This window comes from Coffea arabica, chromosome 10c (assembly GCF_036785885.1).
Source record: "Coffea arabica cultivar ET-39 chromosome 10c, Coffea Arabica ET-39 HiFi, whole genome shotgun sequence".
In the NCBI taxonomy this organism is placed as follows: domain Eukaryota; kingdom Viridiplantae; phylum Streptophyta; class Magnoliopsida; order Gentianales; family Rubiaceae; genus Coffea; species Coffea arabica.
In genome coordinates this window covers 49350464-49374408 of record NC_092329.1, presented here as the reverse complement: position 1 = coordinate 49374408, position 23945 = coordinate 49350464, and the positions used below count along the sequence as shown (strand labels likewise).

Genomic DNA, 23945 nt, shown 5'->3' with positions numbered 1-23945 from the left:
TTTAATTATGATTATTAGTCCTAAATGTGCTAAAACCAAAAACATTGAAAATCATTTTGTTTTGATACAAAGATTAGAGACCAGTTTAGGGCACATACCAAACATCAAGGACTAAAATTGCATTTCTACCTTTCATTATCTGCATACAAAAATCAATTTTTTCATATATTGAGTGTACTTGGTGATCGTTTAATTGATTTTCAAATAAAAGTTTTCCAACTTTATGCTACGTTAGTGACTTGCTGTTCTATCCCTAAATCCCTTTCTTATTAACTATAAATTAATCATCAATTTTTAACTATAAATTAATATCTTATAAAATCAATTTTAATATTTTTTTTCTCGTTTGATTTAGATCTTGTATAAGTTAATTACAGAAAGTGGTTATAAAGAATAATCAGAATTAGTAAAATTACATTTTTGATAGATTACTTATTTTATCTTATTTAGCTATTAAAAAAAAATTTGTAATCTAAAATAAAAAACAAACGAAAACAATAAAGAAACTGATTATATATTCTTAGTCAAATTTATAATCAAGTAATCAACCGACAACAAGGCTGTATCCTAGCAATGGAAGGGTAGCATCTACAGAATTTTGAATGACTACTTGCGCACCGTAGGACAATTGATTAACAATGAAATTGATCCCTTTTCAAGTTTAAATGGTCAAACACTCAATTCTCGGAAACTTTTGGACTATTTCGGCAATATACACTTGCTTTACTTCCCTTACTCCGACGTCGTTTTGCCTGGAGTTTTCTATCTTCGGTGACAACGTTTAAAACCATCGACCGACTCCTGTAAACGGAAGAATCTTCCAACAGATGACCATAAAAATTTCGCTAAACAATTCCGAATTCCGGGTTCGTTTAATTTTAGTGCAGATTTCAATGATTTTCTTAAATTACCTGTAATATGATTCTATGTATACTTAGCTAATATTGATACAATTTTGTTATTAAATTTCGTATGCAGTGACTTGAGCTGGGAAATTCGAAATTGTTCATACGGCTTTGGTAAATTTGCTACTTTTTTTTTTTTTGAATTTTGGGAAAATTGGAAGTAATTGGATATTACCAGATTTTGCTAGCTGGTTCAATTGAAAATAAGTGTTGTGTGGATTTCTTGTTTTCCTTTTTCTTTCGTGGGTATAGGTGGGGGTTTGTATTGAAAATCATAAATTTTAGAATGAAAAGATGATGTTAAATAACTTGGATAAAATCTTTATTTCCATTGAAACTCAATTAAATTTTACTAGTTTTACTTACTCATGTCAGGCCTTGCTGGTTTAGACTCGGTAAGTTTTATTGATTTATTTAGTTTTGAAAAATATGATTGAACAATATGTTGGAAATTTCACCAAAGGTTATGCTATAGAAACTTGGAATTTAGGAAAAGTTAAGAATATGTAAATGATAATGGTCCAAAAATTAGCTAGGTTATGAACAAGTTGTTAAGGGTTAAACAGGGAGTGTGTTATTAGGAATTTTAGTTAGTTTATCTGCATTGTGCAATCAAATTAGTAAAGGGTTTTGGGAAAAAAGTATTTTTGAGTTCATAAAGGATCAAATGTTGTGCATTTTAGAGACTTAAAGATAGTTTGTCGTGGTTAAATGTACCTTCCGTCTAAATCCTGTCACTGGATTGGCTTTAGATTGGCTTCTGTGCTTGCTATTCAGGTTGAAGCATAAGTGATTGGCACTAACGGTGTGCATTTTTTAGTTAATATTCTCTCTTAAGGTTCAGTTAGTCACAAAGATTGGCTGAAGAATGTAAATACTCTAGTGTTGATTAAAGTTTGACCTGTATATAATGCGAATGTGGGCTAAAAAGCTTCAGGAGACAGTACAATGGACAGGTCATACAGGTAGTCTGGCAATTTTGAAACACTTGATGATGTAAGGATAATATGATTTTCAATTTGTTGAAAATAGATGTAGAAGATATCTGTAACAACTTACTGAATCAGAATGAGATTATTGTAAGTTCTGAAGGTTTATGTGTAGCAGTAGAGCGGATGAGTTTTCAAGAGGAACGAAGAATGGACCAATTTCAAATTTCAGATGTGTGTATGTTTGTGTGTGTGTGTGTGTTTTTTTTTGTTTTTAATTTTTTAACGATACCACCTATTGAAGTTCTTGGAAGGGGAAGGGATGGATTACGTAAATCAGAAAATGTGATTATCATGAAAACATATAGAGATTGCTCTTTCTGCCTCCTTTCCTGTACCTTTTTGTTTTTGAATGTTTACTTAATATGCCTCTTAACTAAAATTCAAGAACTTTTGCATTTGACTTTAGTGAAGTGGGCTTGGAATAGCCGACCTCGAGGATGCAGACTTATCTGGAATTTAGCTCTTCTCAACTGCAAGCAGAAAATCAAAATGATATTGAAATTGCTGCTCAGAATGCTGTGCTACATGAGCAAGTATGTTCTCGTCTTAAGACAGGCATTGAAGTGACCATTCTTTTTCACTTGTTGATTAATCACATGGTTGCCTGTATTGTTCCAGGAAATTGCCACTCAACAAATTATACAGAGTCAGAGGTTTGTTTTGTTTTTGTTTCATTTTTTACTTACCCTAGAAGCTGTGCAAATAGAGGTGGAAACATGATGAATAATTTCATGTTATTTTGTAAGTTCAGAGATGCAGGGTATGGAAATGGAACTTCGGAAGAGCAGAGAGACATTCTCTCAGGACGTCATGACCCAAATGCTATAAAGGTGTCTTAGGTCTTGAGTCTGCTATGTTCTGCTATGTCTTTTCCCTTCTTTTCCTTTTATTTATTTTGGCATTTCATGTGAATCACAGCCTTCTATATTCCATTTGGATGTTCTAAGGTTCATTTTGAACTCTGAATCTACAGGAGCATCTACTTAAAATGACTAATGAGCATCGTACTCAAATGGCTCTAAAGCGTGGAAAATCTACCTTAGCTGAGGAAGGTTGGTCCACTTGTCTATCTTAGTTGAGTCACTCACTTTTTTGGAATTAAACATGCAAATGTTCATTTTTCTGCTATCATGGTTGAAGGTTTTGCTAGTTAAATCGAGAGCTAATGAAGTGGTTTAGAATGCGCATGATTTCTTAGACTTACAAACACATCAAATAGCGAGATCTTTCCTTCACATTGTTTTGCCACCAAGAATGTTTTATGACCCTTCTTTTTGGCATACTTAACCTTGCTAACATGGAGGCTCAGTTGCAGTCTAGAATGAAACTACGTTAAGGAATTCAGATAAAACTACTTTAATGAATTGAAACTACTTTAAGGAATTCAGATAAAAAAGACTTGAGGATAAAGTTGATTGAAGTGCATCTAATTCTTCCACATTTGTTATTGTATGATCCCTTAGCTATGTTTTCCACCTTATAAAGGTTACACTCATGATTTTGTACCATAGAACGATTTATTTTAATACTGCAATTATTTGCTCTGTTTTTCCTTTCAACTGCATAAGGTCATTTTGTTCCTTTTTTTCTATGTAAATATTAATTTGGATTTTTTAAGGTGTTTTTATCTAGTTACTTGGTTTACATGAGAGATTAATTATAATTTATTTACATTACGTACGCTGCCCTCTCCTCTACCTTCGGGTGTGGTAAGCAATGTAAGAGGAAGACAATTTTTTTTCCTGAAAAGTATCAAAATGCCAGTTTTTATTGCAGTCAGATATTCTCTAGTTTAAAGAAAGGGTTGACTATTAGAAAATGCAATTTAGCAAAATTTGGGTGAACAGCTAATGAATGTTGATCTTTGTGTTAGGTAACTTGGAAATTGGAAATGGATACGGTGTTCCGGGTGGAGGTGCTTATCATGTTACTTCAAAGGCCAATATCACTGCCACCGGTAAAATTATCTTCCTTGGTCATTAATTTTTATCTTATGAAGCTGGTCAAAGTCTAATATCCGTGTATGTATCTGAAGTCAATAATGTTGATGATCATCAAACAAGCCAAAGAAATACAGAGCATGGTGCTGAATCCAGGTTGAAGCCTGTGGGTAAGGAGTTGCCTGAATACCTCAAGCAGAAATTGAGAGCCAGAGGCATATTGAAAGATGATCCAAAAATTAATAATCAAGCCCTACCTGATAATGCAAGTGCATCTTCCCCTCGTCTTTTTTTTTTCTTTTTCTTTTTTTTTTGGATATGTACACCTTGTAAGATGTAACATGCTCTTATGGAAGCGATAAATCTTGAGGATGCAACAATAACATTTGTTAATAGTTTTGCCATTAAGTGATATACCTGTCATATGTGTCTATATATCTTTTTGTATGGTTCTCTCAAAGGTGTCAAATGTGTTTTCTTATCTTGGTATATTTGGTTTTACCTTTTATTTGCTCGTCCAGTTAAATGTTCCTTTGTACTTTTCTTTCTAGAGTACAGAAGCTGTGTCATCTCAGAACATGGCAATTGGGAAGCTTCCTCCAGGATGGGTGAGCATTAATTCCTTTTCCCGATTTTTTTAAATTCTTTTTCTTAATGTATTTCTGAGTAATTTCTATATGCATCCCTGATTTATGGATTGAATGAAATTGGATTTTAATGGATGGTGGAGGATGACATACAGTTAAACAGCTGTTCTATGTGGTTATGCTATGTTCTTTGTAACTAAGAACCAGCTATTTTACATGGGGAATAATGTCAGGAAACATGGCCTAAACATATGCTTAATGTCTGTAACAAAATGGTTCGTCTTAAGTCATTTTGGTAAAACAAGGACTGAGAATGATCCAACTGACAATATAGTCTCCACTGGTTTAGAATAGAAAAGTATTTTCTGGCTTCACATTGCCCTAATTGTTTGTAAATACCCATCCCAACTCTCTTGGAGTTGGGCAAAGTTCAAACTAGGAAATTTGAAAGGTTACTTGAGTGGAAGTCTGCTTGGGAGGCCAATACTGCAAAGTCTTTCCCATTGATTATCTCTTCTTAAATGAAGCTCAGTTCGTCATTTGAGGTTTCTTTAAAATTCTTAGGAACTCCTCATGCGGTTCATACAAAGTTATGCTCTGTTTCTCCCTACTAAATTAAGATATATTCCATTTTCTTATTTGATGTTTAACTTAGTGAAATATCCATCAGATTGAGGCAAGCGATCCTGCAAGTGGCTCTTTATATTATTATAATGAAAATTCTGGGACAAGTCAGTGGGAAAGACCAACAGATGCTGCACCCATGTTTCCAGCAGCATCACATTCAGAACTTCCAGAAGATTGGCAAGAGGCGGTGGATGAAACGACTGGTATGGTCTATGTGATGGCTGCTCACCTGTAGATTCCTCTTTTGGTTACATTAGTTTCGGGATGATTCTTCTCAAATTATGCTGAAGTTCTAATAGTTTTAGTTTTCACTTAGGTAATGCTTACTGGAACCTTTGAGGATGACATAACACTCTCACTTATCCTTTTCATGATTCATGTGTCTTCACAGGTCAAACTTATTATTACAACAGGATGACCAATGCATCACAGTGGGAGCGCCCAGGAACATCACCTAAAATCTCCTCTCATCCTCAGGGTGATAAATCATCAATATCAAATAAATGCATGGGATGTGGTGGATGGGGTGTAGGCCTCGTACAGACATGGGGTTATTGCAATCATTGCACTCGGTATGGTCATTGGTTGAGCTCATTGTTTTTTTGTTGTACTGCTACTTACATAATTTGTTTTAGGTGATGTAAATGTTTGACAGAAGAAAATGACTAATATTAGGTTCTGTTTCTGTTTAATATTTGTAATGTTCCTTTCCTTTGTTGCTTTATTTAATTTTTACACTCGTGTATTTGAGTGTTACTACTTAAAAGGGCCTTTCATGCAGCTTCAATAGCTGGGGTGTTGAGACCCATTAATTCAGGTTCTTTGATAGTAAAACTAATTGCATATATGGAGGGAAAATAATTCAAATCTGTATGAGTGGCAAGGTGTGACCTGCCAAGTATACTAGACAGATTTTTGATAGTAAAATGTGCCCTTAAAAACAAGAAAAAAAAAAAAAGGCATGGGAGGGATGGGATTTAAGAATCGGGAGTAGTGCCAAGAATTGGTTTCTTTTGTTAATGCTGTTTTCAAGTGTCCATTTATCATGTCTACCCTGTGATTAAAGACTTGAAATTTTTTTCATTGGTATTGGCTAGATATATTTGTTCTACAAATTGCTTCTGCTGATACATAATACCCTTTTTTCATCCTATATTTCATATTCACTCACATCGCTTTCGTCATGTTCATGTTGTAATGAATTTGATGCCCTGGTGATTATGCATGATCCCTGAAAAAACTGTGGAGTAAAGACAATATTTGTGGAAGGTTTTATTTGAAATATATTTCAGTAGGTGATCATAGATGGATGCTTATTCATTTGAAAATGCTAACTATAGATATAGCTCATGTGTGACAGTTGAGCTTCGGCTTTTCATAGAAGTCCACTACAGCTTTTTATGATTTTCTTTTCAACTAATGAAAATTATAGTGATTAGCTTCTTGCAAGTATTTTTCTGTTCTACAAATATAAACTGCTGTCTTTACTTAGGGTTCTGAATCTTCCTCAAAGCCAATACTTGTCGACACAGCCGGAAACCAGGCAGCATGGCTCCAATGCTGTGAAAACTGGAGAAATTTCAGACAAGGGATTTTCCAAGCCAAGGTAGGCTACTATATCTGGAAACTTGAATCACTGATCTGGAGATGATTGTAACTGTACCATCGACTTGTAATTGTTCACCTTGAAATTATGATTTTATGTTGCCATACAGGTACGGCACTTGAAATACCTTTGTTGCTTAATGCGTGTGCCATATAAGCAAACACACTTGTAGATTATTATAATCAAATGTCCTTGGTTAATTACGTTTAGGTAGTTAAAGCAGTGTTCTCCTTGGAATAGACTGCACAGGTGCATTGGAGTGTCTTAGGGCTTTGGAATTGGTTTTACTTGCTTATTTGCTTGGTCCAATAGGCATTTGTGAAAGGATATTTTGAATTGGAACAGTGATTTTTGTCACATTTATATACCAATTTGTGGGAAGGCACAAGGGTGGTGTTCTCATGCAAAAAAATGAATATAGTTGATGTTTCTGTAATTGGCTCCATATTAAGCAGAGTATTCACCTGTCCACAGTTAGTTTAATATGAAACATGGAAAGTTGTTTAGAGTCCATCCCTGCAGAATTAACTGACCTTCTGGGTTGCAGGTCTAACATGAAACCACCAATGGGAAGAGGACATAAAAGAGATACTAAAAAACGTTCATATTCTGAGGATGATGAGTTGGATCCCATGGATCCAAGCTCGTATTCTGATGCTCCGCGTGGTGGTTGGTATGTTTTTTTCCTTGTTTAATTCAAGTAATTGACCCTGTAAACTCTTTCTCTGCTCTGTCTGTTCTTTCCTTCATGGACATTTCTCTGTTACTTATTATCTTACTAGTTAGTTTATTTAGACAAATCAAAACTTGCAAGAAGTTATTACCAACTTTAGTTATTGCTCCTATGCAGGGTTGTAGGCCTGAAAGGAGTACAACCACGGGCTGCAGACACCACTGCCACGGTATACATTGTGTATTTAATTCCGGAATTATATTTTTCATACTTGCCTGTTTCTTTTATGGGGAAGCAGTGGGTATTCCTGCTAAACAGTAGCCTGGCTTTTGACATGAATGACTTGTCCTTTGGTGGGATTGGAAATCAGATGGGTGGAGGTGGGAGGAAAAAAATTCCTAGATTTTGTTCACTCTTTTGTTAGAATGAAATTGTTAGTGTCATTTGGAAATATCTTGTCGTAAATGTTTAAAGGAATATACATATCTGATTTAGTAAGTATTTCTCTGATTGCTTTAAGCAGTCGAGGATAAAGTAAGGTATTATTAGTACAACTGTAAGAATTGGTGCGGTCGAACTTGTGTGCGAGTATGTTTGTTTCATTTAGTCAGTTGCTTGTTTTCATCACATCAATGGTAGGTAGTTATATTTGTCAGGTTTATACAGTCTCTCATGCAAAACTTCACAGCTCACCTGTTATTGTTTGTCTCTCGCTTCATTCCAATGAATTTTTTCTGGTACTTTTTGAATTCAGGGTCCTCTCTTTCAGCAACGTCCTTACCCATCTCCTGGAGCAGTCCTGCGGAAAAATGCTGAAATTGCTTCACAAAAGAAAAAGCCTAGTTCTAATTTTGCTCCTATATCCAAGAGAGGTGATGGAAGTGATGGACTCGGTGATGCTGACTGAACACGCTTGAGAATATCATGTGTTCTGGACTTGGTTTGGAGCTTGCCTCTTAATATAGTGTTTCTTTAATTTAGTATGTAAAAGAGACCACTTTAGCTTTGAACATTCGTGCCTACTTTCCTATCTTTTCAATGGAGGAGAGGGGTTATTTGAAGTTCTATGAAATGTGAGGATTATGGAAATTTTGCAGAGAAACTTTTGAGACTACGTTGGCAACAATGCTAGGATGACAGAGCATTCTTGTGTATTCCAACCCAAAGTTTATGAGAATATGCTTCTGAGACAATACTCAACAAGCACTAAATTAGGTATCTTATTTATACAAAAGTTACTCAGGAAACTCATCGCTCTGCCAAATAGCTATAGTCCATAATTCTAATTTTGACCATGTTTACAGCGGTAGTTGCACAGAGCAGGAGTGTGGGGACGAGAAGATATTGTATGCCCCACCTGGGTCATTAGTATCAATTGTGTGGTGAACCTGACCATATATTTTTTTTAAGTTGACAGTAGATAAGAAATGATCTACAACTATTGTTTGACTAGATTATTAGTACTAATGCAATATGTGCAGTAGTACCAAATGGTGTATATCAAACATCTAATAGTATCTAATATTTGATCGAGTAATCCTTTCGTCTCATTGTTAATGCTATGTTTCACTTTATTAATGTCTCAAAATAAAAATTATTATTTTAAATTTAACACATGTTTTCTAATCTTATTATTAGAAAAAACAATATATTTTTTAAAGTCTCAATACGCATTTAATAAAAGAATATTTTGAATTCAAATAATATATACATAAGTTTATCAGTGCCATCTCATCTAAATATAACAATTAACTATGTCTCCATAAAAAGTTTAATTTTTCAAGCAACGACTCTAACATTAGAACAGAAGGAGTGCAAACTTATTCATCAGTGTCTTGCATTAATTCGACTCTTCCTAAGTGTGCATTGGTGTCTTGAATTGATTCCACACTTCCTAAGTGAATCAGTAGAAAGTGACCCAAGGGAAGAATAGCTTTGTACAACGGGTCACAAATTGGCACCCGATGGCCACTAGTGTTGGTGGTTGTTGTTGCTATTTCTTTTTCTTTTTTCTTTTTTGGGTAAACAAAATGCAAGTTAAATTAAAAAATTATTTGGAATGTGAAAGGTAATAAATTTGAATGTGTTTAAATGTTAATTAAGTTGTACTACTTATTACCTACCTACTAGGCGATGGTTAGAAAAATCCTTATTTGGATTGAGGAATTTGATGAAAAATTTGAAATTCGTCCAAATAGCTCGAGGCGTCTGGATTATTTAAGAAGCGTTTGAATTCACAATTCACCAGTTATCAAAATACATTTAAAATATTGTAACAATGTGTGATTTACAAATTCAAATATCTCCTAAATAATCTAAACAATTAGAGCAATTTGAAGGGACTTCAAATCCTTCAATCCAAATGCAACCTATATGAATTTGAATGATGAAAGTTTAGGGCTGGTGCCTAAAAATAACAGATCTAAAAGTACCTACAAATGCTTCTTATGTCTTAAAGATGTCCGAGTTTAGATTCTGCATAATAGATCTAAAGAACCTACAAATCTTTCCCATGTTTTATTTCTGGAAAAGGCACCCCATCCATTGATGTCGATGTTGAAATTTTGTCTTATGTGAGATGCTCTTGACACGAGATTAAAACCACTGTAGTAACAGTTTGTAAAATTGCTTCACCAAAATTTCAAATATCCATAGGCTATCTATTCGTTATATCATTCTGTAACGGATTTTTCTACCAGGTGTCCATAGCATATTCATTAATACACTTAACATTCACCTAATCTAATATATTTATACACATACTAACAATTATTATTCTCTCTTGCATTTATATACTTCCTTATTTAATCTTATATACACTTCCTTATATTTATTTACTTTCCCTAATTAATCTCATATTTTTTAAAATGTGACACCTAAAATATATTTTAATAGGACACTCGTTAAACAAACCGTTCTGCAACTCAACACAAAATCATTCTTGTGCTCAGTAAATGGAACCAGAAAATTTCTTTTGAGGGAGCAAACTTTGATTCAATTAAATCATTAGTATGTAGTTTAAAATATTTTTAATTTTTTGAATGGGAAAAAGTTAAATTTATAAAACTTTTAAGGATTGCTTTCTTTAAGAGTTTTTGTAAAAAATTGTAACGATTTTGATATGTATGAGATAAAAAGGTGATTGAAAAATGTGTTCGTGAAAACGTAAAATTTTTTTTTACAAAAAATCACAATCCAAACAAGAAGGAATAATTTTCCGAAGCTTGGGGCGGGGCCCTCCCCGCCGACCCCTAGTTCCGACCCTGCTTGTACTACGGCCTGGTGTCTGTCAAGTTTTTCTTTCTAAAACTATATGCATGGGGAGGAGTTGGTGACAATCTTTGTATTGGGAAGGATAAGAGAGCTTAGTCACAACAAATTTAATCCAATGCTGAAGGGTTTTTCTTCTAATATGCACTTATGAGAAAGCTGATTGTTGGCGAATTATGATAGAAACTATTATAAATCTCTTGGTTTGATGATGATAGACTAGGAAATTAGTGTTCTAAAACAACAAATTGCAATTAATACATTTGGGGAATCTTGCTTATCAAACTATTGAAGAAGGCCTGGAAATGCCATGTGAAACTGAAAGTGGTCCTTGTGGAGTGGTTAGGAGGAGGATGGAAAAGGGGTCAAAATTCCTATCTAGATGGCAGTTTCTCTTTTTGGGAAAAATCATGATCTCATTATTCAATCCCTGTCCACTAAAATTCTTTCTCTTGAATTGATCAATGACATAACGTTCAACTTTGTCATATCCCTATTCATGTCGAGCATGCATGCAAGTGCATCCTCCCCAAGTAGAAACTCCTCCTGTCTATATCCATGTGGGATGATGCTAATAATTAACTTGTCAAAGAGAGTTGTTCAGTCTCCAAGGATTTGTAATCATGGTTAATTGCCTTATGATTAACGAGGAATTGTTGAGCTACTCTTGTGATATATAATTGTCATTCTTCTTTTTTTCTTTCTCTCTTTTATGAACTCACCATGCATGCATTTTTATGGTTGGGTGGGGAAAATTCATGTGGAAAGTAATACTATATAGCTAGTCCTTGGAGAGTAATTTGGAGTTTTTTTGTGTTGGTCAAAGAGTGATTGGAAAACATATATAGGAGTCGAATCACTTGGTCATTTTACAAAGATGCCAGAATTGGTACATGTTATTATGAAACAATATTGGTGGTTATATGTCAACAACGACATTTTTGTTAGAGGAGATTGCAACACAAGCTGCTGAATGAATTTGCAGCAAAAACTCCAAGAACATATAGAAATTTTACATTCATTGCAGTTAGGCAAACAAACGAAACAATGAACATTTATTTTCTGATCTAGCTTGGACCACAGGATGGATGCATAAGTTTTAAGCTATTTGATATTAGTGGTGTATGTTAAAGAAGTTTCATTTCTGTCAATCTATTGGCAACACATGTAAGTATGACCTTCTTTTAGCTTCAGCTTAGTATTTACCTGATCAAGCATCGATTAGTTATAATCTTGATTAATCATAAGATTTTTATCTTCATTTTACAATTATAGGCTCTATATTATCCTATTGAAAAGAATTCATATCATACCACAAATTTTGATTACCTAAATCATGGCGGTCCTCATCTTCCTAGGAGTATTTTCAACAATGAATGGTAATCATTTTCTTCTTTTCCTTGATAATCAACTAAGAATTCAATGTCCGGATTGCATTGAGATGGTAAATGAAAATAGTAACAAGCCTCAAAATGTGAATGAAAAAAATGAAAGTAGCACATGGACTTTTGCTACAAGTTTGCCATGCACCTCAAAAGGATTGGAACATAACCTCATTGTCCTTCCAATGCATTACAACTTTGCCAAACACTTCATGCATGTCAATTTTCGAATATAACTCTTCATCATTTTTTTTTCTTTTTTGGGTACATTATAACTCTTCATAATTGTTTCTGCTATATATGTGTGTGTATAATTGTTTTTTATCACGTTCTAAAGAAACAAATTGAGGGGAGGGGGGGGGGAGATAGTAAAAGGAAGACCAAGATCAACATTTAATCCCTCGTGTCCTCACCAAATTGTGGTTTTGGGAAAAAATAGGAGCTATGATCTAAAACTAGTATGTTTATATAACTACAAAAGTGGGTTTGCTTCTATTTCACGAGTCTACCAAAAACTTCAAAAAGATCCAACAAGAAAGCAAAAAAATAATAATAATAATAATACCTAGGTAAGTTCATCTTAGAAGCTTAACCTTCTTTCTTATCAATATCTTCTCTCTCAACCATATCCCCTTCTTCATCCATCTCCTGTTTGAGAATTATAGACAAATAACAAAGTAAGTCATCATTTTTGAACTTGTATATGTTTCCGATTAAGCTGAAATTTTCTTGATCTCCCAATCTTTTTCATCTTCAGCATAGTCTTTATTAAGACATATTTTAAATTTTTTAACATCTAATTTGAACTATATGCATCCTTGTCATTCTCCAATTTCTTTTTGAGTCAATCCTTTTCATAATTTTGTTTTCCCTAATCCAGAAAATTCAACAGGTGAAGTGGGGGTTTTTTTTAATAACTCCAATTAGAGGGAAGACAATAATATTACTCCTTAAAGATTGGTAAGGATGGGTAGAGGTAAAATAGAGCTGAAGAGGATTGAAAACAACACTAGCAGGCAAGTCACCTTCTCCAAGCGAAGATCCGGGCTGCTCAAGAAAACCCATGAACTTTCAGTGCTTTGTGATGCTCAGATCGGCCTCATCATCTTTTCAAACAAAGGAAAGTTGTTTGAGTACTGCTCTCACCCCCTGAGGTGATCCCATGATATTTCTTGCATCTTTAGGCAATCCCTAGCTTTTTCTTTTTCTGTAGCTTAATTTTTCAGGTTTGCATGCAAGAAAACAACCTTTTTGTTTTCCAAGTGGTTAAAGCTTCTTTTCTGGGCATCTAATCTTCTTATTATTTCTTGGAGTTAAAGAATAATTTTTGCATGTATCAAAATATAATGCATGAACAAGGTAATTTGACCCCTATTTTTGGTGGTCTAAACTCGAAAACTGCTCTCTCCATGTGCAAAGATCTCAGCTTTTACTTATGTTGGAGTACATGCAACACATGCACCCCCTGCTCTTCTGCTTAATAATGATGGCTTTCATGCTTCTCCAACAAACACTACCAAAAGGGCTAAAAGAGACTAAGTTGAGAACCTTGACTGGTTTGACTAACATGTTTCCAACTTCTGGAAAAAGTTAGGGTTTTGTTATCAAGATGTGAATTTTGGTTGGCCACTTCAATTCTTATACCTGATGAACATCTTAACACTATAATCTCACCAAGATGCATGATTAAACTATTTGTGATTTGATAATTGAGAATAAATTACTTTGCTCTTGTACCAAATCCTTCAAACTATACATCATTCTTGGGAAAACACTTCAAAAATTTGACCAAAAATTTAACTCTTATTTTGTTTTTCGCATGCTGGAAGATGCACTTGACATACTAAGGTAAATTTTCTTGAGATTTTTCTTTTCTTTCTTGTTTTCATGGAAAGCAATTCATTTTTTTTTCACTTCATTTTAGGCTAAAATTCGGAAACAGAAATATTCCCATTTTCTTGGATAATTTTTTTTTTTTTTTGTGTTCTTGGGTAAAGTTTTTCTGCTTGTATAGCTTATGTCCAGTTTTATTTTGTGAGTTAATATTTTCTCTTGAGGGTGGGTTTAGTGTCAGCAGGATCAGAAAGACCAGTTCATTTTGATTTACTTTACTTATGTCGGGTATAAAATCAGCCAAATATTAGAAATAATGCTATCAAAAATTTCAAATGGAAATATAAAATTCAAATCTTTAGTCTTCTGCAAACTCTTTCTAGGATCTAGATATGCAAAACGCATTGGATTGATAACACATTTCCAGGAATGACTTGGAACACTTGTTATATTGCTCAGTATTGACCAAATCATAGAAAGGTACTTGAAGACTAAAGGAACATCCATTCCAGACCACGAAGACCTTGCAAAATCACACAATGTAAGTACTATATCATGCTTTTTGCTTTGTGCTGCTCCTCAAATCTCAGTAGCCCTCCATGATGATCCTATTCCTTTGGCCTTACAACTTGCAGGAAAGGGTTTTTGGTGAGCTGAAAAGGATGAAAAGTGAGACCCTTAATCTTCAGTTAAGCCTCCAGCGCTACAAAGGTGATGACTTGAGTTCTGCTCACTATGATGAGCTCAATCAACTCGAGCAGCAGCTTGAACTCTCCGTGACCAAAGTCCGAGCAAGAAAGGTATTTTTGTTTCTTCAATTTTCATAATACATAAACAAGGAATCTTGATTTTCTTGTTAAAATTTCCATCTTCATTTTCTTATCATGAGATCGTGCACTCTTTGCATAGTTTTCTATTCTTGTTGTTGTGCTGTTGAACTGCTATTAGATGGAGGCAAGTCACTATAGCACTTACAGCAGCTAATATTATCTACTTTTGCAGTTTGAACTCTTAGATCAGCAACTGGAAAATCTGAAGCGAACGGTAATAGATGTGGCATTCTAATCCTACTTCTCTCAATGTTTCTTTCTTTTATCAGTTTCAGCTACTATGTATGCGTTTAGGAACCAGCGCTGAATTAAATCCCTCTTTCTTTTCGATTTTTTAGGAAAAGCTTCTGGAGAAAGAAAACCAAGAAATGTGCACCTGGGTAAGTTTTTAATACAGAAGGAAGCCTACTGTCACTAAAATGCTACCTGCTTATCTGAATGATCATCAGTTCTATAAAATGTTTTAACATCAGTCCTTTTCTTCGAGAAATTCTCAACAAAAGTTATTCATGACGGCTTTTATCAACAAAAGCAATTAGAGAAATGCTTATCTTTCTATTTTATCATGATGGCTTTTGATCAATAGTCTATACAAAGTTTCACATCTCAATTTTCAATTAAGAAATTAATTAAATCTTAGCAGGAGCACCTGTTTCATTCTTGGTCAATTTTTACTTCATTAAACGTGTGTTTCTTGAGCAGTTGATGAGTAATTACTATCAGAAGCAACGTGTGGAACTAGAGCATAGCCATCAACAGGCAATGACTGAATTGAAGCTAGTAGGACAGCATGCTATACTGGATCAATTCCCATTTTCTGGAGAAGAGCAGCCAAGTGAAGTGCTTCAACTTGCTAACCTACCTCTAAACATTCACCAATATCGCCTCCAGCCTATTCAGCCTAATCTCCAGGATTATGGTCAACCAGGCTGCAGCTATGGTACCCATCGCCGCCATCATCCATATACAAAAGTTCATGTTTTAACTTAAGATTGCGTTACCGTTCTGGGGCGTAATACTCCTGTTTGCTTATCACTAATAACTTACCTGCTGCGTGCTGAGTGTTAAATTTTTACTAGGATGTTTAGCATTATGTTGCAGTGTGACAGAAATGCCTGAGTAGCCATACTGTCAATTATATAGGGTGTGTGTCTCTCTTCCAAAGAATTTTGCTATCATTTTTGGCAGATTATTCATAGCAACTTCATGGCAAACTTGTCATGGATGATGGGATACTTCAGTCAAATATAACTTTTGTTGAAAAAATTGTCTTTGGCGTCTTAAATAGAAGCTAAACTGACTAATAGCCTCTGTTTTGCCACTCTGATAACTTGTTCTTGACTGCCATGCTATTTTTGCAATTTGTGGTTCATTATGAAGCTGGCCAACAGTCATGAAGAATTCTTAATTATACGTTAATTACTGTCTGAAATTAGTCAATCGTTCTAAACGGAGTATTAAATATGTATTGTTGTCGATGAGACAGGTCATACTGATGCTTCATCCTTTTCAGGAAACTAGCTAGGCTTCCTCAACTCCTTTGTCGAAGCTCTGGAGACCTCCACCCAAAGAAGCGGAAAGTTGTGGATAAATCAGTAGTAGTTCTAAGTTTGTGTTTTATAGTAGAGCAAATGTTCATTTTACTTGCTCTTGGATGTCCTGGATTCCTAGTGTGGTTGAGGTATATCATATATCAGTTAGACTTGATTCACAGGTTATGCACAAATGATAGGGTGCTTATAATTACCAAGACATTATGATGTGCTGCTTTTACTTCTCTGAATTCCTCTCCATATTAGGACCTGTGAAAGCCAAGATTTCTATCCATCTTGCTGGTCCATTCCGCGTTCTACATCCCAGATTAGTCACTTGAACTGTTGAACATCATGTTCGGCTGTGTACTAGTGATGCAAAAGAACTTTTCAGACACAAGTCAGTGAGGAATTTTTACTTAAAATTTAAGTTTGCATTCTATCCTAGTTAGCTTAGATTACATGAATCCCCTAAAAATTCATACGCAATACACTTCATTGCGTTCTATCCCCTAAAAATTCCAACTACTGGATGTTGTGCACGACTGAGCTGGAATAGGACATAACATAATCCTACAGAAGCTCATTAAAAAACGCTGACACTAAAACAGAAGATACCATTCAAAATTAACTTGCTCTATCAGAAAGGTCGATTTAAGAAAAGAATTCAGCCACAAAGGCTCAAAATAGGACTGAAGAACTTTAAACCATCAATATGCAAGAGAAGTATATTTTAAAACGTCAGCCATAACAAAATTGTGATCTTTCCCAAGGTGCTAAACATAACAACTCAACATTCCGATCGCGGACAAACTAATAAGCATGTTCAGCAAACAATTGCTGACCAGAATTAGGGAACACACCAAGAAAACACAACTATGATTAGCGATAACGACGAAGGGAGAGAGTCTGGTTTCTCTTCCAAGTAGCCCTTCTTGATGGTCGTGCTTTGTGGTGCAAGTGCCCCCTTCCACGAAGACCCCTGTATTTCTTCCCTGCTGAAGTAAGTCCACGAAGTTCTCTGTGCTTGTGGACTGGCTGGCACAACCAGTTGATCCTAGGGTCATTGCGGATGGCAGCATGGGCAGGATCAACCAAGATTACCTCATAGTATTTGTAGGTAGAGTCCTGCAATTGAGAGTGCAAGGCACGGAAAATTTGAAGCCTTATCTTCATATACTTGAGAAAAAAGCTCTGACAAGTCTACTTCAACTACTCATATACATCGAATTCATTGAAGTCCTAATAGAAGGTATTCTTGATTAAGTGAATTAATGAACAAACTCTCAGGACACACCTCATTGATCCAATAAGAATTGAGAACCCTGAGACCACCCAGTTTTCTTCCAGCTCGCTCCTCTGCAACTGAGCGCTTGCTTCTCTGAAACTTCAGCTGAGTAACACCCTGGTTTGTGGGTTTCCCATAAACAATACCCTTGGGAACTGGCCTCTTCCTTCCACCGCGTCTCACCCGTACACGGTAAACCACATAACCCTGAAAAGTAAATCAATCACTTACTGCATATTAAAAGTTGGGATAGACTGAAACCCTTAACAAATTGAGTAATGATGGTAAGCACAACAGAAGAAACATACGAGCACATCACAATTTCGTCTATTATTCAAAATCATTAAGATCATTTCCACACATCACACAATTCATATAAACCAAAATTGCAACTTTAAGGAATTTTAGCCCCAAAAGAGATGAATCTACAGTCATATTGTTCCAAGCACAAAAGAAGGAATAGAAAAGAAATGCAAAGCATCAAGGTAGCAGGATAAGATACATTCTCAAACAGATCAACTTTTGTAGTAGTTCCAGTCTATCTACTTGAACTAAAATAACGCAACGAGCTCGGTAAGGAGATGTCAACTGTAGAGATTCCTTTCTCGAAAGTATCCCACAAAAAATTAACCACATTCTATATACAGTCGTAATATCATATAGCTACAGCTATTTATGCAATTCCGAAAAGTTGGACCAATTACAATTTCATCCCTTAGTTCCTACAAGTAAGCCCTCAATTCTTAAAATACTAATCAACTTTAAAGAAAACACAGAGATTATCACTTAAACCAAGAAATGGTGCAAGAAAAAATGCAAATGAGCATCTTATAATCTTTCAAAATGAATCCCAACAAAATAATGCTTAAGCAGATAATTACGTACAAAACCCAACGAAAAATCATAATTAGCCAACCATTTCCAAACATCTTGTAACATAAGCAGTAAGTCTATGAGGATCAATAATAAATCAAAATCAGCTGCATTAGTACAAAATCTAAACAACAATTGCAAACTAAAATCCTAGCAACAAAAAATTCACATCACAGAAACTTTTTATAAAAAAAAAATGACTATTCCACGGACCTGCTTGGCCTTGTACCCGAGGCGGCGGGCCTTGTCGGGTCGGGTAGGCCTGGTAACCCGGACAATGGAAGGAAGCTGACGATACTCCCAGCAACGAACCCTCAGCAGAAACCTCATCACATCCGATTGCTTCTTCCTCCATAGCTCCGAAACGTAGGTATAAGCCCCTGATTTTACACAGAAATATATGTTAATTAATCAGAAATAATCCGGAAAATGGACGATTTCTTGAATGCAAGAGAGAAATGGTGAAACGGCGCCGTACCCATGGTTGCGTTGATGGCGGACACGGATCTCTCTCCCTCTAGGGTTTTAGGGCTTCCACTGAAGAGCTGCCGAGAATGAGAGCATTTATATGGGCATGTGAAGAAATGGGCCTAAATGGACCGTAAGTGGACTTTAATGATTTATTGGTCGCGAGTTTGTGATGTGATCTTCAATGAGCCAGCCCAACATTCTTAGATGATCTCACTTTTTAATGTCCAACTTCGAAAACCACCTTAGGAGTCTATTTGGATCCTTGAGTTTTTGCTAGCTTTTAATAGATTAAAAAAAGGGATAATTGCAGAAACCTCCCCTGAGGTTTCTGACACTTGCACTGACCTCCCCTCTAGGTTTAGAAATGGCATTCAGCACCCCTGAACAGGAACAATTCGTTGCAGAAACCTCCCCTGAGGCTTGATATCCCATTAAAAAATTATTTGTAGAAGTGAGATAAGAAGTTTCTTCCAATTTTGCCCTGATCTTGCTTGACAATTAGTATTAACAAGGGAGAGGCATAGGCATTAAGGATCAAGCAAGTTCAGGGGGTATAAATGTAACATATTTTTCATTCCAATACCTAACTTGGTTTGATGAGTGTTTCGAAATTAAATGCAATTAAATTTCAAATTTACCCATGATATAACAATTCTTATAAAAACAAAAGAATTACACATACGACAAATTAATATCTCCATAATTGTAACTACAATAGTTATTACCTTTTTTGATAAAATATAAGAAAATTATAAACCACAACAAAAATTAATACTAGAAAATAAATATAGTGGCTGTATTAATAAGGAGTAAATTTCCAAAAAAAAAGAGAGTTTTTAAACTAACTTTCTAAAGGGTGGCGATTTTTTAGTCTCTTCCCAAAGGGTGAAAAACGCATCGAAGGAATGCATTCTTCCAAATAAAAATACAACTTTCAAATACGTTATTTTAATTTTCATAAATTTGTTTAAATATGAAAAATTTGTTAAATAACGCATAACATACCAGCTCTTTATGGGAAACTGGCAGGTTTTGTAATATGTTTTATACCAGCTCTTTATGAAAAACATACCAGCTCTTTATGGGAAAAATTGGTTAAATAGCGCCCAAAGGAAAACTAGTATGTTTTGTATTTAACATAAATTAAATATGTGAAAGTTAAAAAAAAAATTTGCCCATAACATACCAGCTCTTTATGGGAAACTGGCAGGTTTTATATTTCATGCGCTATTTAACCAATTTCGTTGGCCTGTGGACCTAATTAACCAATTAGCGCATTAACTAATTAGTTAATTAGTTAATTAGATAAACAAAAATTAGTTAATTAGTTAATTAATTAATTAGATAATTAGTTAATTAGTTAATAGTTAATTAGATAATTAGTTAATTAGTTTAACTATGCAGAAATAGTTTGATTAGTTAATTACATAATTACATAAATAGAAATTAGTTAATTAGTTAATTAGTTAAGTAGTTATTTAGTTTATTAGTTTAACATGCAAATAATTTGTTAGTTTCGGACAGACAACAGCTTTAGTTAATTAGATAATTAGATAAACAGAAATTAGTTAATTAGTTAATTAATTAATTAGATAATTAGTTAATTAGTTAATAGTTAATTAGATAATTAGTTAATAGTTAATTAGTTTAACTATGCAGAAATAGTTTGATTAGTTAATTAGTTAATTAGATAATTAGTTAATTAGTTAATTAGATAAATAGAAATTATTTAATTAGTTAATTAGTTAATTAATTTAACTATGCAGAAATAGTTTGATTAGTTTAATTTGTTTAATAAATTAAACGTTGGTTTTGATGAAAGTACTCAAACCTTTAATCTGGTAAAGTCAAATACAATTAGGGGTACTCTAGTAAATTCACACACTTTTACCTTTTAAATTGGCTCCAACTTTTTCTAGGAGAGGTTAATGCTATTTCAAAATTGATAGGGGAGGTCAGTGCAAATGTCAGAAATCTCAGGGGAGGTTTTTGCAATTTTTCCTTAAAAAAACTGTTTTTGTTTGTAAAGTCTACAGTAATAACTCCAAAAATAATTCCCAAAAAAACTCAAAAAATGTACACAATTTCAAATACAATTTATAAAAATACTTTTAAAAATCCTATCACATTTTGTTTCCATTCATCACATACTACCTCATCCACCATTGCCACCGCTCCTCTCCTCCTCTCTCCTCCATTGTCCCTCTCCCTTTTCATTCCCCTCCTTTCTCCTCTTCCCCTGTCCCATCCCATTCCCCAGTTTATTATATAAAAGTTTTTCATAAATACTATCACATTTTGTTTCCATTCATCACATACTACCTCATCCACCATTGCCACCGCTCCTCTCCTCCTCTCTCCTCCATTGTCACTACCACTATTGCCTCTCCCTCTCCCTTTTCATTCCCCTCCTTTCTCCTCTTCCCCTGTCCCATCCCATTCCCCAGTTTATTATATAAAAGTTTTTCATAAATACTACTATAGTAAAGCTTTTGAAGAACACACTAAAAAACATCTAATTCATATGGAGCCAAAAATTTTCTAATTTTGTCTATAGTAACCTCAAAGAGCCACAAAATTTTCGAAGTACACATCCCATAATACTAAAAAATATACACCCATCCCTCTCTTCTATCACTACCCTCCCTCCTCAACCCTCTTGCCTCAGTTTTTTGCCCCCGCCGCTTCAATTCCTCTATTTTTCTCACACACACACACACTCTCTTTCTTCCTTTCTCCTATTTTCCTTTCTCTAGTGTTGTTAGATCTGGACCAGACTGGCTAGTTCGATTTGTCCGACTGTGAACCGGTTTTCTTTCTGAATTGATTAGTAACGCGTAATCATTTTGATAAAAAAAAATCAGTAAAAAATGTAAAAAATCGGGCATACAAGTGACCCGGTTCTCAAGTATTTCTTTCTTGTTTTCCCGAAACATAATTTGGGTTATCTAAATTGTAAAATTTTTATTTATTAATAGGAATAAAAAAAATGCCAACTACTTTGTAAAAACATCAAAATCACTCATTTCCATAAATAATCTCTAAATCAAGAATTTTCATCCCTATTATCTTATCAATTTATCATCAGTGATTTCAACTTGCGTTATAAAAGCCATATTCCCACCAAAAAGATCTCGAATTAGATATAGTTTTTTTTAATTTAGTTTTTAAAGTAATTTTGGAGAATGAACATATTTTAGACATAATTTCACAATTTTATATATAATTTTTAGGTGTATATTTGATTGCAAGCGTAACATTTTTGTAACATTTTGTATGGTTGATCGAATATAACCAAGAACTTAATTTCAATATTTCTGAAACTTATAAAAATATAAAATCATTGTGATGTTATGCCAATGTCAATGAGTTTAAAAATATGGTTCGCCTAATCCGACCAGTTAACTCCTGATTCAATAGTTTAGCTGAATCATTATGAGATCCATGTTTAACATCATTGCCTTTCTTTCCCCTCCTTCCATTTCCCCCTTCCCTTGCCACTCCCTCTCTCTCTCCCCCTTCTTCTTCCTCATCTTCTGTGACTCCCGTTTCCCTTCTCCTACCAAATCCAAAGGAAGGGAGAGAGAGAGAGAGAGAGACATACACACACACACACAAAAAGAGGAGAAGTGGTGATGGCACTGGCACTGGGAGAGGTGTTGGGCCATTGGTGGCTGGAATATGGGTGTTGGGCCCTTGCCGCTCCCTCCCCCTTCTTCTTCCTCATCCTCCGCGACTCCCGTTTCCCCTCCCCTGCCGAATCCAGACCAAATCCAAAGGAAGGGGGGAAAAAGAAGGAAGAGAGAGAGAAGAGGAGAAGTAGTAATGGCACTGGCACTGGAAGAGGTGTTAGGCCCTTGGCGGTTGGAGTACAGGTGGTAAGGGTGGGCGCGGGTCGGGTATCTGCCCCATTCATCATTTGGTTGACCCGACCCACACCTTGCGGGTTAGCCATTTTTTGACCCTTACCCACTTCGCATATCAGCGGGTACTGATAATCGGGTACTCGTTGAGATAGGGTCGGGTCAGTAAGTACCTGTCTCGTCCCATTTATCATTTAATTTTAAAAAAAAATGATTTATACCAATTTAATTTTATATTTTACACATTCATCTAAGATTTAATAATTTTTTTTTCTAAAAAATGGTTTCCCACCAAGAAATAAGCATGTGAAGAGAATATAAGATAAAGGAAAAAAAATTAAAAGAATTGAAAATCAATAAAAGTTTGAAATAAGTAGCATAATTTTTAATATATATGTTCCACATTAATTAAACTTTTTTCTATAAAATATAAGATCATGACCTCTACAAATGAATCTTGTAAATAAACTATAGTCTCCCATATTTGTAATGCAATTTGTTCAATAAAATTACTTATTTAGTTTTAACTTATTATTTTATAGTGTGTATAAAAATAAAAATAAAAAATATATATGCGGGGTGGATTGGGTATTCGCGGGTTTTTAATTATGTGACTCTAACTCACCCCGCATCTTAACGGGTACCCGACCCTCTTTTGACCCGATCAAATAATAAAAATCGGATATCCTAATTTTCGGATTGGACCGAATATGACGGGTTTTCGGGTTAGCGGATAATTTTGCCCACTCCTAATGGGTGGTGGGAGGGACGAAGGAAAAAAGAGAAAAGAAAAGAAAAAAGAAAGAAACATAAAAGGAAAAGAAAAAATAAAAAAGTTTTTCAATATCTCCACAAAAGTTTTTCTACAAATTTTATAATAAGTTACAGTAAAATTTTATACAAATACTAAAAAAGCTTACCATTCAAACAGTATAAGGGATAATTTCAGAAACCTCTTCTAAAGTTATTGACAATATCACTTAGCATCCTTTAAGTTAAGAAAAATTTCAATTTTGATTTAATCAAACTTTTGACCGAATTAAAGCAAATTTGCTCCATCAATTTTTGTGAATTTGATTTCAATTAAATTTTGGTTAAAACAATATCAATTCTATTTTGATCTTCAATATTCAATTGCAATTTTAACCAATTTCCATCTTTTTTGCATATTTATTTTTTATATTATTCATTCTTAATTTCTCATGCCTTAAGATTTATATGCATTATGCCATTTTGTATCCAATTCCAATTCCAAAGCATAAACCAAGTGCCC

General features: G+C 34.5%; 3 protein-coding genes across 9 annotated transcripts; 2 read left to right on the top strand and 1 right to left on the bottom strand.

Moving 5' to 3' along the window:
* Nucleotides 1-750: 750 nt before the first annotated feature.
* On the top strand, nucleotides 751-8523 carry LOC113714866 (uncharacterized). 7 transcript variants are annotated; one of them, XM_072069232.1, is made up of 15 exons: nucleotides 751-866; nucleotides 979-1019; nucleotides 2304-2430; nucleotides 2516-2550; nucleotides 2649-2727; nucleotides 2871-2949; nucleotides 3771-3854; nucleotides 3933-4102; nucleotides 4389-4445; nucleotides 5095-5254; nucleotides 5443-5623; nucleotides 6544-6657; nucleotides 7205-7330; nucleotides 7508-7559; nucleotides 8085-8523. In XM_072069232.1, exons 3-15 carry the CDS (start codon nucleotides 2335-2337, stop codon nucleotides 8235-8237), a joined length of 1386 nt encoding a protein of 461 aa, XP_071925333.1. In that variant the 5' UTR covers nucleotides 751-866; nucleotides 979-1019; nucleotides 2304-2334; the 3' UTR covers nucleotides 8238-8523. The 7 variants fall into 7 exon arrangements, with proteins under 7 accessions (XP_071925333.1, XP_027094792.1, XP_027094791.1 ...); XM_072069235.1 differs by having other exon boundaries at nucleotides 794-866; nucleotides 2309-2430; XM_027238991.2 differs by having other exon boundaries at nucleotides 755-1019; nucleotides 2309-2430.
* Nucleotides 8524-12895: 4372 nt separating this feature from the next.
* LOC113713690 (MADS-box protein defh21-like) lies at nucleotides 12896-15635 on the top strand. The gene is made up of 6 exons (XM_027237476.2): nucleotides 12896-13136; nucleotides 14275-14356; nucleotides 14451-14615; nucleotides 14818-14859; nucleotides 14984-15025; nucleotides 15348-15635. Exons 1-6 carry the CDS (start codon nucleotides 12949-12951, stop codon nucleotides 15633-15635), a joined length of 807 nt encoding a protein of 268 aa, XP_027093277.2. The 5' UTR covers nucleotides 12896-12948.
* Nucleotides 15636-16878: 1243 nt separating this feature from the next.
* On the bottom strand, nucleotides 16879-18939 carry LOC113715102 (large ribosomal subunit protein eL15). The gene is made up of 4 exons (XM_027239271.2): nucleotides 18817-18939; nucleotides 18552-18718; nucleotides 17475-17672; nucleotides 16879-17305 (listed from the first exon to the last, which is right to left on the bottom strand). The coding sequence occupies exons 1-4, from the start codon at nucleotides 18818-18820 to the stop codon at nucleotides 17060-17062; spliced, it is 615 nt and encodes a 204-aa protein (XP_027095072.1). The 5' UTR covers nucleotides 18821-18939; the 3' UTR covers nucleotides 16879-17059.
* Nucleotides 18940-23945: the final 5006 nt, after the last annotated feature.